Source organism: Fundulus heteroclitus, chromosome 8 (genome assembly GCF_011125445.2).
Source record: "Fundulus heteroclitus isolate FHET01 chromosome 8, MU-UCD_Fhet_4.1, whole genome shotgun sequence".
NCBI classification, from domain to species: domain Eukaryota; kingdom Metazoa; phylum Chordata; class Actinopteri; order Cyprinodontiformes; family Fundulidae; genus Fundulus; species Fundulus heteroclitus.
In genome coordinates, this window is record NC_046368.1 from 22,804,950 (window position 1) to 22,818,296 (window position 13,347).

The following is a 13,347-nucleotide window of genomic DNA, read 5'->3' on the forward strand; positions in this document are numbered from 1 at the left end:
CATGCTCATGTGTAGAACAAAGAACAATTAAATTGTACATTATACTGCCTAAAATATAAGAAAAATACGTATCATTACGATAATTAAAATAGCAATGCTCTGCTGCCATCATTAGGCAGATTCAGTGAGTTGACATTGACATTTTGTAGCCACAACAAACTCGCTCTGCGAGCCAGGAAGCATTTCTCTTAAAGCCGATTAGGAACAAGTGCATCACTTACAACGACAGCAATCTGCAATCTTATTGGTCTGCGCCGCCACAGCGGGTGTCCCGCAGCCAATAGGACGCCGGGCAGTTTTATCAACGTGTAACAGCAACAACCGTTAAGGCACGGCCGCTACCTGTCAGTGTCGGAGCGCAGTTCTTCTGTGAAGTTTTGGAGGGGGTGGGTGTTGTTGTTTTTTTTTTTTTGGCCCGGTTTTCCTTAACACATAGACTCTAACGAGTTGAATTTCCTTCTGGAACAAGAGGGAGTATGAGGAGGTATACTGAACGAAGGGCTGCGCTGTTTGATTAATTTATAGCCTCCGCGGTCTGGACTCGGAAGAGTTTTATAGCAGTTAAGAGAAATGGTGGTGCCGCTTCAGCGCTGGCTCAGAGACGCTCCTCGGAGCGCAACAGTCCGGTCAGCGGTGCTGACTGCAAGTTTGGTAAGAGACCTAAGCCGTGCTGTTACCATAAAGGCGTTGTGATTTAGTTATTTATTTTCAACCGCAACAAGTCATTTATTTAGTTGCGTGTGGATTTGTGTCGGTCGGACAGTCATATAGAGTACATAGACGTGGGCAGATTATAATTTGGTCGCTGTGTACTTATTTATTTGTGACAGACTGAGCCAAAAACAAAGAGGATAAATGCCGAATCCGATCCAGACCTGGCAGGCATTTAAAAAAGCCGGCAGATGATTAAATTCATAGTATTATGTATATTGAGAAGGTCCCACCAGACATGGGACGCTTTTAACTTTCACCACAGTAATATTATATTTCAACCGGTGTTGCTCTGCAGTAGGATTTCTGTCTACTTTGCCCACCTCTAGTTCCTTCACTGAGTGAAGAAAGACCAGGCTGTTTCACCAGCGGTTTATGTTACAGTATGACGCTTCTTGTGTGTACGGTGGCCCAGAGGGTTTAACGACAACAAAAAAAGTACTAAGTTTTAATGTCTGCGTTATCAATGCAAAGTACTGTCGTCTATCCTAACATATATCCACACGTGTATTTTGGTTTCATTAGCTTTATGTTGTGCAAAACAATTGATTTGGAAATGTGTGTTTCTTTCTCCAGGATCAGTGTTGTAATGATGATATCTATTTATAGTCTTCAATTTCTCCCCTAAAATGCCAGAATTCGCAAATAACAGTATTTTTGTCTGTCTGATTACGTCTTTTTGACAAATGAAATCAGATGTTCTGATCTAGCAGCTACTCAGAAGTTGATTTGCCGTTTTACCAAACACTGTTTTACTCAGGTCATATTGTAAAAGTAATGCTCCGCTTACCTGAGTACAACTTTGGGCTTCTCTACCCACCTCTATTTACCCAAGGTAAGGGAAGAGGATGTTTACAGCTAGCTTCAGGACACTTACTTCCATTACCTATTGATACCCATTGAACTTTATGACGTTTTGCCACATTGTCGAGGATTTTGTGTGCATTTGTAGAACCGGCTTTCATGTCATCTGATTGTTTCTTCTGCCTGACTGGATGGTCAGACTGGATGAAGATCACCTTTAAACATCATGTAATCTTTTCCTCTGATTACCATTTCAATTTCCTAATGAATGAACATTTAATTAATCTCACCCGGTCTGTAGTTTTAATCTGTGTTTAGGGTCCTTGTCCTGCTGGAAAGTGAACCTTTTCCCCAGTTTCAGGTAATTTGCCACCCCCAACAGGTATTCTTTCAGGATTGTTCTGTATTCAGCTCCGTTTTTCTGGTTTCCCTGCCCCTGAGGAATAAAGCACATTGGCTTGTGGCAAACTAAAAGCAGGAACTTCTACAGCTCCTAAGGCATTAACACGTTTTAATTATGTGTTTATCTTTCTCAAGTCATATCATTATTGCAGCATTTACCAATATTACTGCATGTTTTCCTAATATTAGGCAGGCATCATGGTGAACTGCTGAAAGTCTAAGTGGCGTTAATGCTTTTGCAGGGCTATGTGTGTGTGTTTTTAATTTTTTTTTTGTGACAAATATGGCTGAAACACGCTTCTTCTGACCCTCTCTAGTTCTTGATTGTGTCCATTTCCCTGTATCCTGGGTTGAGGTCCGTCGGGGTCTTGCTCCACGCAGTCTTCACAGGAAGCTATGTGCCGGGGTACCACTCTGTCCTTCTCATCAACTTTCCCAATGAACAGGCAGCGAGAGACATTGGCAGGTACAGCTGTTATAGATTTTGCTGAGTTTTTGGGAGATTACAGTTTTCTCTGCCGTCGCTGCGGTTGGTAAGATTTTCAAAAGAATAACGGCCAGACTTATCTGATACGACATATTAGGTCATTCTAGAACCTGCTAAATATTTGTTCAATGTCAGTGAATATTAAACTACCTAAATGACAAATCCACTCGACACAATATACGTAAAGTGTCTCATGGTTCGACCGTGCCCAAAATAATGCCAATTCCAAAACTCCACATTTGAAATTATAATCACTGGTAGTTATTAGATTGATTGTTTTTGTTGAAATCATGGGCACATGCTTTTTTTTTAAAAAATCTTAATCTAATGTAGACTTTGACTAAATCATATATTGGCTTCCACCCAACTTCAGTTCCATTTTTCCACCAGCCTCTGGGATGAAAATTATAAAGGGTCTACCCAGACTTTCCTGTATATTCAGTCAAACCCATTGTGGGCATAGTTACACAACAATATAACAGTATCTCAGTCAGTTGTTTTTTTTTTCTGTAAGTTTTGGCATGTTGTAAAATGCGCATGTTAATGAGTTCGAATATTGTCATAATTTTGTTAAAAAAGTGAAGACTAATATGTTTTAGTGATTTATTTAGAACAGAGTGATATGTTGTCGATTTATAGTTTAATACAAATTAAAAGCAGACATTTCCTGCTTTGGATTTGATCTTTACCACACTAAGTAAATAAACAAAATTTTTCTTACAGAAATGTTAGGTTATGGCCAACAAAATCATGTGATAGACCACTCTCTTGACAGTTTTCAGCTGATAGATATTCCACAAGGAGTGTAAGCCACAAAAAGATCATTGGTAGAGAAGCTAGGTGCTGAATCCAGGCATATTAATAGAAAGTTGAGTGGAAGGAAAAGGTGTCAAGAGGCATGTCATTCAGCTTTGTTGAAGTTCACTGTAAGGTTTGGACAGTTAGTGTTGATTTTCAAGTAATCTATTTATTTTGGTCTAATGTGTTTTCTAAATGTCATAGCAGCTGCCTACCAGGAAACATGGGGCACTTTTTACTCCCCCCCCCCAATTGAACTTGACACCAGCCCACAGTGCTGATTCCTGCTTTCATTACTATGGCATCAATGTACCTGATTTGTGCTTGATGCTTTTTAATGCCTTTTCTTTTCACATTTACCTCATTCAGTTGTGGTCTATATAAAGTGGAAGTGCAATGCTTTGGTTCGAATTCCTTGCTATTGTTGCAAATCATGGCGAAGAAAACAAAAAAAGGACGGATTTACGAAATTGGTTAGTCGGAAGTGCATGACCTTGTTTAGTAGTTTTGCAGCAAATTACTGTGACACAATTGTTAAAAAAAACATTATAAAGAACAGAAAACTTAACAGCTTGAAAAAATATGACCCAAACGGAATATAAAGATATCTGCGCAGCTCTTAGACAGACTACATTCAACTTTTCGGCACTACAAGTATGCAACGGAATGTATTGTATCATGACTTAAAATTGTGCATACTGGACTGAATAGAACATCACTTATGGTAGGGAAACATCAGACAGGGAAATGTGATTGTGGAGAGGATGAGACCATAGAACATAGATTTTTTTGCATTGCAGGAATTGTCATGTTGAGAGAAATCAATTAATTTGAAATCTTATTAATATGAAAATAAAATTAGACATTGTAGATTTATTGCAGAAGCTCGGGAAGTATGTAACATGCTCCTTTATGTATCTATTTATTGTCTTATAATGGAATTTTTATAGTAGTGTTATGTGTGAATGCAGTGTGACACATAGTTTGGACTATTTAGCAGCCAGAGTCTGTAACCCAAATCAAATTTCCTTTGGGACAATAAAGTTTATCTATCTATCTATCTATCTATCTATCTATCTATCTATCTATCTATCTATCTATCTATCTATCTATCTATCTATCTATCTATCTATCTATCTATCTATCTATCTATCTATCTATCTATCTATCTATCTATCTATCTATCTATCTATCTATCTAAGTATGAGCTGTCAGGCTATCTTTTATATTTTTTTAAGGTAGTGTTTATTGTATAATAGGATTTGTTTCCCTTCTGTCATGTGGTTCACACATCCTAATCAGTCGGTGGTGGTGATGCTACCCAAAGTTGTTTGCCAACTGCCATAAAGATTGAAGAAGAAGAGAAGTTAGGGCAATGAACTGGCAGGTGAAGAGAATTAGCAGAACCTAGCAAGAGATGGAGAATGGACCAGATAAGGGGAAGCAATTTAAATAATCTGAGAAATACAGATAGAACTACCAAAATAAGAACATAACCTAACAGAAACTGGATCTAACAGATAACTAAGCAGGTAACACAAATGAGACTCTAGAGACAGATACCAAAACATAAACAAACCCTAGGGAATCCTGACAAATATATCTTTAAGATATTTGTTGTTTTGATTATCTTTAATTTTATTCACCTCTTTTTATATCTGCCAACCTTTATTCTCTTTTTTTTTTCTTTCTCAGGTCTGTCATGGAAAGACGGCTGGCAGCTAGCGTTAACATTCTTCCCAGGACCTTCACAATGTAAATCCTACGTGTCCCCGACACCGAGAAAGACATTTAAGTCTTCCTCGCACCCAATAACAAATGGTCTAATTGCTTTTCCCCCTGAGTAGCAGTTAGCCTGCCAGTTGGTCATGTTTTTGCATGCATGAGTTAACATTCCTGTTAATAGCTAACCACAGGGGGAAATCGCTGTTTTACTTTAATATCTAAATAAGCCAGAGATAAAGCCATGGAGCCAAAGAACACATGTAGTTTGAATGCAGACACAAATCGAAGCTGCTAATCTAAAATAAGAAGAACATAAAGGCACAGAGATAGTTTTCCTTTTGACACAAACATACTTGTTTAAGATGTTTACAGTATTGCTTTAAATCTTAGATTAAACAAGATTTAAGAGCTTTTCCTTTCTAAAATGTGCAAGCTTTTAATTTTCAGTTTTCAACATTTACAAACTGTTCATATTTTGTTACTTCCGTGTCTTTTATTAAGGTTTCATGTGATAGACCAACACACAGCACCTCATAAATGTGAAGGAAATTTGTTTATGATTTTCAACATATTTTACTAAAACCTAATAAAAGGTTTGGCATGCATTTGCTTTCAGCCCCCTTTACTGTTGACACCCCTAAATAAAACCCATTGCAGCCACTTAGCTAATTAGCAAATCTATGTGCACTTTCATTTTATTATAAACACAATGTTTCTTTGAAGGCTTTAAAGGTTCTTTAGAGAATAGTAGGGAACAAACACCAACATCATCAAGGAAACCGAGGCACACAGGTCAGGCCATGGCTGTGGTTCAGTCCAACATCTGGAAATGGAAAGGATATGCAACTTACCGAGACATGGCGATCCACTTAGAGTGACGGGTCAAGTTAGGAGAGCATTAATCAGAAAATCAGCCAGGAGCCCCATGTTAACTCTGGAAGACGGACAGAGGCGCAGGTTCACCTTCTGGCGGCACAGCAATTCTAAACATGCAGTTCCAGCTACAGTGCAGTGCTTGGTATGAGCTGTGTCCATATGTTTAGCTACGGTAGGCCAAATTTTGTTTGCAGACCACAATTTTTTTAAACATTATTAATTCTGTGGAACATTATTACAATTCTGTGGAACAATTTACCTCTTCAAATTAAATCTGCCCACTGCCTGGATCATTTTAAATCGCTTCTTAAAACTTATTTTTATTCTTTGGCTTTTATTTGAAGCAGTGTTTCACATTCTGTTTTGTTAATTGCTGTTGTTGTTTTTGGTGCAGTTTTATACCTGTTTTTAAAGTGCTATATAAGTAAATTTGACATTAAAAATAATATATATATATATATATATTGTCAGCTAAGCACGCATTGCTTTAATGAAGCAAAGTTGTCTGGTTTTTGTAGAAAACAAATCTGTAAAGAACTGTAGATTCAAGGCAGGAAAAGGAATTGCACGTTTGCCTTTTTAAAAGAAAAGACATGCAGCTTCCTAATGTGTTTTTTTTTTCTTTCTAGTCTGTTCTCATTAGCAAGAAGAAGAAATGAATCTCTCTTGTTTCAAAAACGCTTGTCATATCTTTCAAGGTTGAACGAGTTAGTGCACCCCAGTCTGCTTTTGAGTCAAAGTCGCTGGATGTTTGTGGCTCTACATTCTATGAAATTAACATAACGGCAACTTTGGACAGCCCTGGTGTTTGATCAAAGCTTTTTGCGTCAGAATGGTCCGGTTCAATTTCAGACCTGTATGTATAATCTGACCCAATCTGTATAATATGATTGAACTTAACTTTGTAAAGTGCCTTGAGATGACATGTTTCATGAATTGGCGCTATATAAATAAAATTGAATTGAACCTGTATACATTTTATCTAATGAACTTAAGTTATTTTGCATAGAGGAATGGTGGGGGGAAATGTCATTCTGTAGACTTCCAAACTTAACAGAAGGACCTGCCGCTGTAATCGCAGCAGAATCTGATCATGCAAAATGCTGTTGCTGGGGGCTTAGTCCAAATGCACGCCACACGTTTCAGATTTTCTTGTGGGAAAAAATAGTTTATCTTGGTACTTTTCAGTTCCCATCAACTTATTGCCATTGGTGTGGCTTTCTTATCTGTTGTGTTTGCAGGTACTACTGGAAAGGGGAAATCCAGGATGCCAGTGAAATCCTGATGGTGAGCTATTTTAAGATCCAAGTGCCCTCTGAAAGGGAATAATTGTTTCATTGTTGTTGCTGTGCTTTTGCAGCTGGTGAAAACAAAGACCTCCAGGATCCAGGATGTTGTAGATTATGTGAGGTAAAGAAATGTCCATTACCGTATTTCATGCCTAATTTGCTTACTTGCTTAATTTTAAATTACATTTTTGTAATAAGGAAGACATAATAGATAACTGACATCAGTTATCAGTTAAGATATCAATTATATCCCTGAATATCAGGCGCAACATTCCCAAACTTAAAAAAGAAAATATGAAAACCATTGTCTTTGACTGTAAAACCAAGTTGCTGCCATCTCTGAGGAAATTCTGTTGCCAGTTAGGCTTTTGCTCTTTTAGCAGCTCACTGACCTCATTCATTATCACTTACAACAGCTTGCTTCCATAGAGCCAGCCTGTCTGTCTGACAGACAATCCCTACAGTCCCAATCTGTCACCTACTGAGATTGAATGGAGCATCATAAAGACGCAAATCAGACGTGTTGACACAGACTGCTGAGCAAAAATCAAATCTTATATTTTCCCATTACTGGGCAAATGCTAATAAACTGCTGTATCCTTTGTTCTTCTACCATTAAAGAAGTATAATCCTACACTTTTAAGGCAAATGTGACACACAGACACACACACAAACAAAAACTCGCTTGGCCTTTTTGTAAATCCTATATATCCTAATTACAACTGTGATATAAATTTACCTTATTCTCTGAAATGAATTAAAGTACCACCTTTATTGCTATTAAGTAAATGTTTAGACTAATAAACCCTAAACTTTTATTTATTTAGTCACTCAAAATAGATCCCAGACTCTGGAAAATGGGTCAGAACCTAAAGTATACTATTGTGATCTACCGACTTAAATATTTACTTCTATTACTTACATGTAAGTATTGCATGCTTGTTTGTGTATGGATATGTGGCGTTCACATGCAAGGAAAACCCACAGAAAATAATTCTCAGCCGTGCTCAGCCCTGCTTCTCACTCTGCAGGTAGTGAGCACAGAGCAAGCCAAAAAAGTTTATTTTTCACTGCTAAGGGTATTGTAGATAATCATGAGGGTGTGTTCAGAGTCCAATACAGCTTTGCAAGCTATGCACAGGAAAATAGATTGTGATTTTTTTAACACTGGCCGCACGGCTCGCTGGGTAACAGTATGGCTGTAGCAATGATAAGATTGGGGTTGCAGTAACATTTTTAAAAAGGCCTTTTATCTAAATATTCACAATAACATCTATTTGATTTACAGATTATTGTGACAAGGTGTGAGGCAATAACTTTATTTGATGGAAACGGTCAAATGGATGAATTGGCACAACTGGAAGACCTTGTATGTGGGAGAATTAGAAGAAAATGTGCTTTCGGGGATCAGTTCCGGGCCAATGATGATGACTGGCCAAGATGCCGCTTTAGACTCCGAGCATTGCATTTTGATGTAACCTACAGGGGAAACTGGCTACACCTCCCTGCAGGTGCTGAAAGGCGGCTTTCACGACTGTCATCCAACATTTAAAGCAGCAATTAGGTTTCTTTTTTAATGGTTTGCAAATTTAATAAACGCCTGTCTATGAAATTCTTTCAGTTTTTGTTTTGTTTGTTTCTCTGTGGTTACCACGTCATCATGATGGGAAAACCGATCAGGTGATCCATTTTTAGCATTCGTGCACATTAACATTGGTGAGGTGCTTTGCATTGACCATTTATGGTGGAATGTAGGCGTGTAGAGGGCAGAAGATGAGGCGTAACGTGGTACGCAAACGTGACCTGGTGACCTGTAAAGGGAAATTGCATGCTAGTGTGTGATTGTGTGTGTGCATGGTTTCATTTATTTATTTATTGCCATACATACACCTTTAGTATGGATTCTTTATAAATGAGACCCCAGGTCATTTTTGTTTTGTTAATTAAAAATATAAATCATTGTTTGGCTTTTCACCACTTGGTGTTAGCAGGTACAGATAGCTTGTTTGTTGTAAAAATAATGACGCCGTCCTCATATCAGATCAGACCTGAAAGGTTTAAGAGAATATTGCATAACAATGTCATGGTTTAATAGAGACTCAGTCAGGATAACTCTTCGTATTCTGCATAATATATACCTGCATACAGCAACTCTGACTTAAAAAAAAAAAAAATCTTCAGATCAATTTCTGTTCATTGAGTTCAATTCATTTTAGGCCTTTTTGTTGTTTTCTGGCTCCCTTCCAGGTCCATCCATCCCTATGCAAACCCAGAAGCCCTCAGTTTCCCAGTGGGGGACGGCAGTCAGGCTTACATGAAGTGGATGGACGACGCCGTTCCAGATGACTGATAGAAGCTTAAAATCAAAGCCCGTCGCTGCAGGAACAGCAGTCAGACAAGAACAAGTGAGCCCCATGTGGGCGCGCTGTTGTTCAAGGTCATCAGGACGTTTTCTGACGAGTTTGTCACCTGACATTTAATCTGTTTTACTGTTGTCTCATAAAATATTCATCCATTTATACAGAAACATTATTTATGTAGGTGGGGCTTTATCTCCAGTGGCTGTTATTTTACGGTTAAAAATGTAGTTTTGAGTGGCAGACTTGTCAGCAGAACTGGAGTTGTTTTTTGTTATTAGGCATATAAATTATCTAATTTAGACCATTTGTACGGCAATTCAGCATTTATTTTCAAAAGTCACATTTCGTAAAATGTATTTGTACATACGACACTCATCCGTCACATTTTTAGGTATAATTGTTTTTAAATTAAATTTTTAAATTGCTTGTTAATACAAACAGCAAATCAGCCAAATCACAAGGCAGCAACTCATGCATTTAGTCATGCAGACATGCTAAATCTGACTTGCTGAAATTGAACGTTGGCATCACAATGAGGCAAGAAACGGGATTTAAAGAGACTTTAAATGTGGCATGGTTGTTGGTATGAAACCGACCGGTCTCCCTGGTTTACAGACAGTGGTCCAAACAAACAAAAATCTACAGTAGTTTGCAGCTGTGTGGACATAAACCTCTTGTAAATGTCAGAGGAGACTGGACAGACTGGATCGAGATAATAGAAAAGTTAATAGTAGTTTAAATAACTAAACCCAGTTGTAAATAACTGTCACAACCAGGTTTAGCAGACTACCACCTCCCCCTGCTGGGTGGTGCAGCGGCAGACGGCCACACTGGGGGCCACAGACCAGGACACTCAGGCTGCAGTTTACAAAGACGCACCAAAACTAGACAATACAATTTTCTAACATCCTAACGCCTGTCCTGCAGGATTCAGATGGTAGTGCCAGACTTAAAACGACATCAAATCATGCATCGGTCCAGCCTTGTATCAACCGTTTAAGCTGCTTGGTGGTGGCAAAATGGTGTGGAGATGTTTTCTTTGAGCATCGTTAGAACACCGGAGGCTACCTGAATTGTATTGCTAACCCTCTACGGCCACGGTGTACCTATCTTATGGTGTCCTCTATCAACAGGATAATGCACCATGTCTCAAAGCTCAAATCATCCCAAACCGTTCACTCGAACACGACGATGAGTCCGCTGTACTCAACGACAGCCACAGTCACCTGGGGTCTTGTTCACAAATCTTGCACAAAGGAAGTGAAAGAAAAGCTTGACGTCTAAATGTGCAGTTCCTCTTGCAGACTATCACCCATGCGTAAACATTTGCGACATGGTGAATTGTAGCCACACTGCACTGCAGGGATAAGTCCTCTCAGACGTTCAATTTCACCCCATATCCGTCTCAAATCATAGATCAACTTGATTCCAAGCATTCAAAATCGCAGTGTTATTAATGCTTCCGCTGGTGAGCCACAACTACACATAAGAACCTCAAATTAATAAATAAATAAATAAACCAACTTAAGTCAAAGTTCGCACATTTCATACCATCACATTTGGTTCCCGTCGTGTGCGTATGCAGACTTTCTAAATGAGACCCCTGCTCTGTATCCAACAGAGCAGGATGTGGCAGACCAGGAGATTTGCATCATGAAGGTGCAGCCAACAAATCTGCAGCAACTATTTGACGGCATCCTGTCAGCATGGACCAACCTCTCTGAGGAGTGCTTCAGACGCTTTGTTGCCACGTAGGACAAACCTGTTTTTAAGGAAGAAGAGGCTCCAGCGTGGTACTAGCAAGGTGTACCTAACAAATAGACCATTCGGTGTAATTTACATAAGTGTATTTCAATTTTAAGCAGATTTGAGTGCTGAAGAATTACAGTTTTTTTTTTTTATAAGATGAGATAGGAAGTGTTATTATAAAAAAGCAGAAAACATGAATGCACAAAAAAACACATTTGGAACCAAAGATATTTATAGATAAACTTACGGTACATTCTTAGCTGTACCTCTGAATGTGCAGTGTTGTGATATTTGGTATGTCAGACTGCACTGACTACTTTAAGTGATTTTTTTTTTTCTGATCAAAGCAGGTCTCCCAGATGTAACGTATAGCTGAAGCTCCATTAATACGATTGGAGGAGTAAATGTTAAGATAATTTAAATTTAATTTAAAAATTGATTCATGCATTCATGTGAAGGTGTCCAAAAGCTTTTATTGTGTAGAGTACAACAAATCTACATCATGTTCCCTGTTTGCTGTCACATGAATCGCATCAGTCACAGAGCTCCCACCACTAAGCAGAAATCCTCAACATGCCTCAGTACGCTGAAGGTCTTTCCGTTATCGGGCTTCAATGACAGACAAAAAAAAAAAAAAAACTGCAGACATGGTTCAGTTTGGTGTTGTGTCTGTGAAGCCGATAATCCTCCCTGTCCAGAGGTCAGACCGACTGGCAGCAATCAGTGCGTGTTAGTGAGTGTGGGGCTGCCTGCACAACTGGATCCACAGGAATCTGTCTGCACAGTGAATTTGCTGAATGAATGTTGAAGTGTTCAGGTCAATGCAAAGTGCCTTTTTTTGCAGGGGGGGGATTAAGTAAAGAAAGGTTCTTAAATAAAGACTGGAGTTGACATTTCACAAACCTTTCACTAGATGGTGCTATTACTTTTAAACATACAGACTGGGGGGAGAACGTCAAAACACAAAACCTTCCAACTAGTTTTTACACAAAATATATAACATCTATTTGATTTACATGCTCTCTTACGGGTGAGAGAGCAGTTTATATATATATATATATATATATATATATATATATATATATATATATATATATATTTATATATATTTATATATATATATATATATATATATATATATATATATATATATATATATATATATATATATATATATATATATGAAATGAGGGGTAATGTAATAGCTACATGGTTTTTAAAATGATTATTGTGTTTTTTTATTATATTGTTTCACTACTATTATAACGCGTCAAATTATTGTGGAGTCGAATGTGAAGTCATCTGTCCGACATCTAAAGCCTGGTCCAAACTGGGTCAGGCGGCAGAACATTAATCCCAAACTAAGCAGCAAATCTACAGATGCTGATCGTTTGAATGGCATTGATTCTGAGAACTTTGCTGCATGTCGTCTGTAATTCTGTGCTTTCAAAATGCAGGTAGTGCATTGGAACTTAGTACATGCACATTTTTAATCTTAAATGACTGGAAGAAATATTTGAAACAAAAAGGCTTTAACCGATGACGCATTCCTTGATTTAAAAGAAGGACAAAGCTATTTAAAAATGAGTAGACAGAATATTTGTATGGGCCTTACAGAGCTGCAGAGCTGTCACACACCTTTTGTAGTTTATAGGCTCCCGACATAATTCATGATTTTATGACCAATCCTGTGATTTGGAATGCATAAAAGCTGGGACTGTGCCATTGAACCAACTCATTTGAATGAACTCATTCAAATGAGTTGGTTCAACGGCACAGTCCCAGCTTTTATGCATGGTTTAAAATTGTTTATGTGTTTGAGGTCAGAGCTTTTCAAGGCCGTTCCAGCACTCTAATGTTGGCCCTTGGGTCAATCCGTTCGCCGACCTCTTGGTTTGATGTGGGTCTCAGATCAGTGTTCTGTTGTTTCCCCAAGGTCTTCAAACTGGTTAGTGCTGGTTTGTGCAGCAAAAACGTTCATTGCTGTCACTGTCACTTTAAATCTATCAAAGGTTTTAAGGTTAACCCCAAAAACATGACAGCAATAATGTAAATGAAACCATTTTTTGTATTTTTTTTTTCATTTTGGCCTACTCATTCCACACATTAAGAGCAGGACAAAGGAGAAACTGTTGATTACTGGATG

At 38.2% G+C, this 13,347-nt stretch overlaps 1 protein-coding gene across 1 annotated transcript; it reads left to right on the forward strand.

Moving 5' to 3' along the window:
- The first annotated feature begins 306 nt into the window (after nt 1-306).
- On the forward strand, nt 307-11,840 carry zgc:63972 (protein CutA homolog). The gene is made up of 6 exons (XM_012866202.3): nt 307-651; nt 2,235-2,383; nt 4,898-4,957; nt 7,045-7,090; nt 7,164-7,213; nt 9,340-11,840. Exons 1-6 carry the CDS (start codon nt 571-573, stop codon nt 9,440-9,442), a joined length of 489 nt encoding a protein of 162 aa, XP_012721656.2. The 5' UTR covers nt 307-570; the 3' UTR covers nt 9,443-11,840.
- The last annotated feature ends 1,507 nt before the right edge of the window (nt 11,841-13,347 follow it).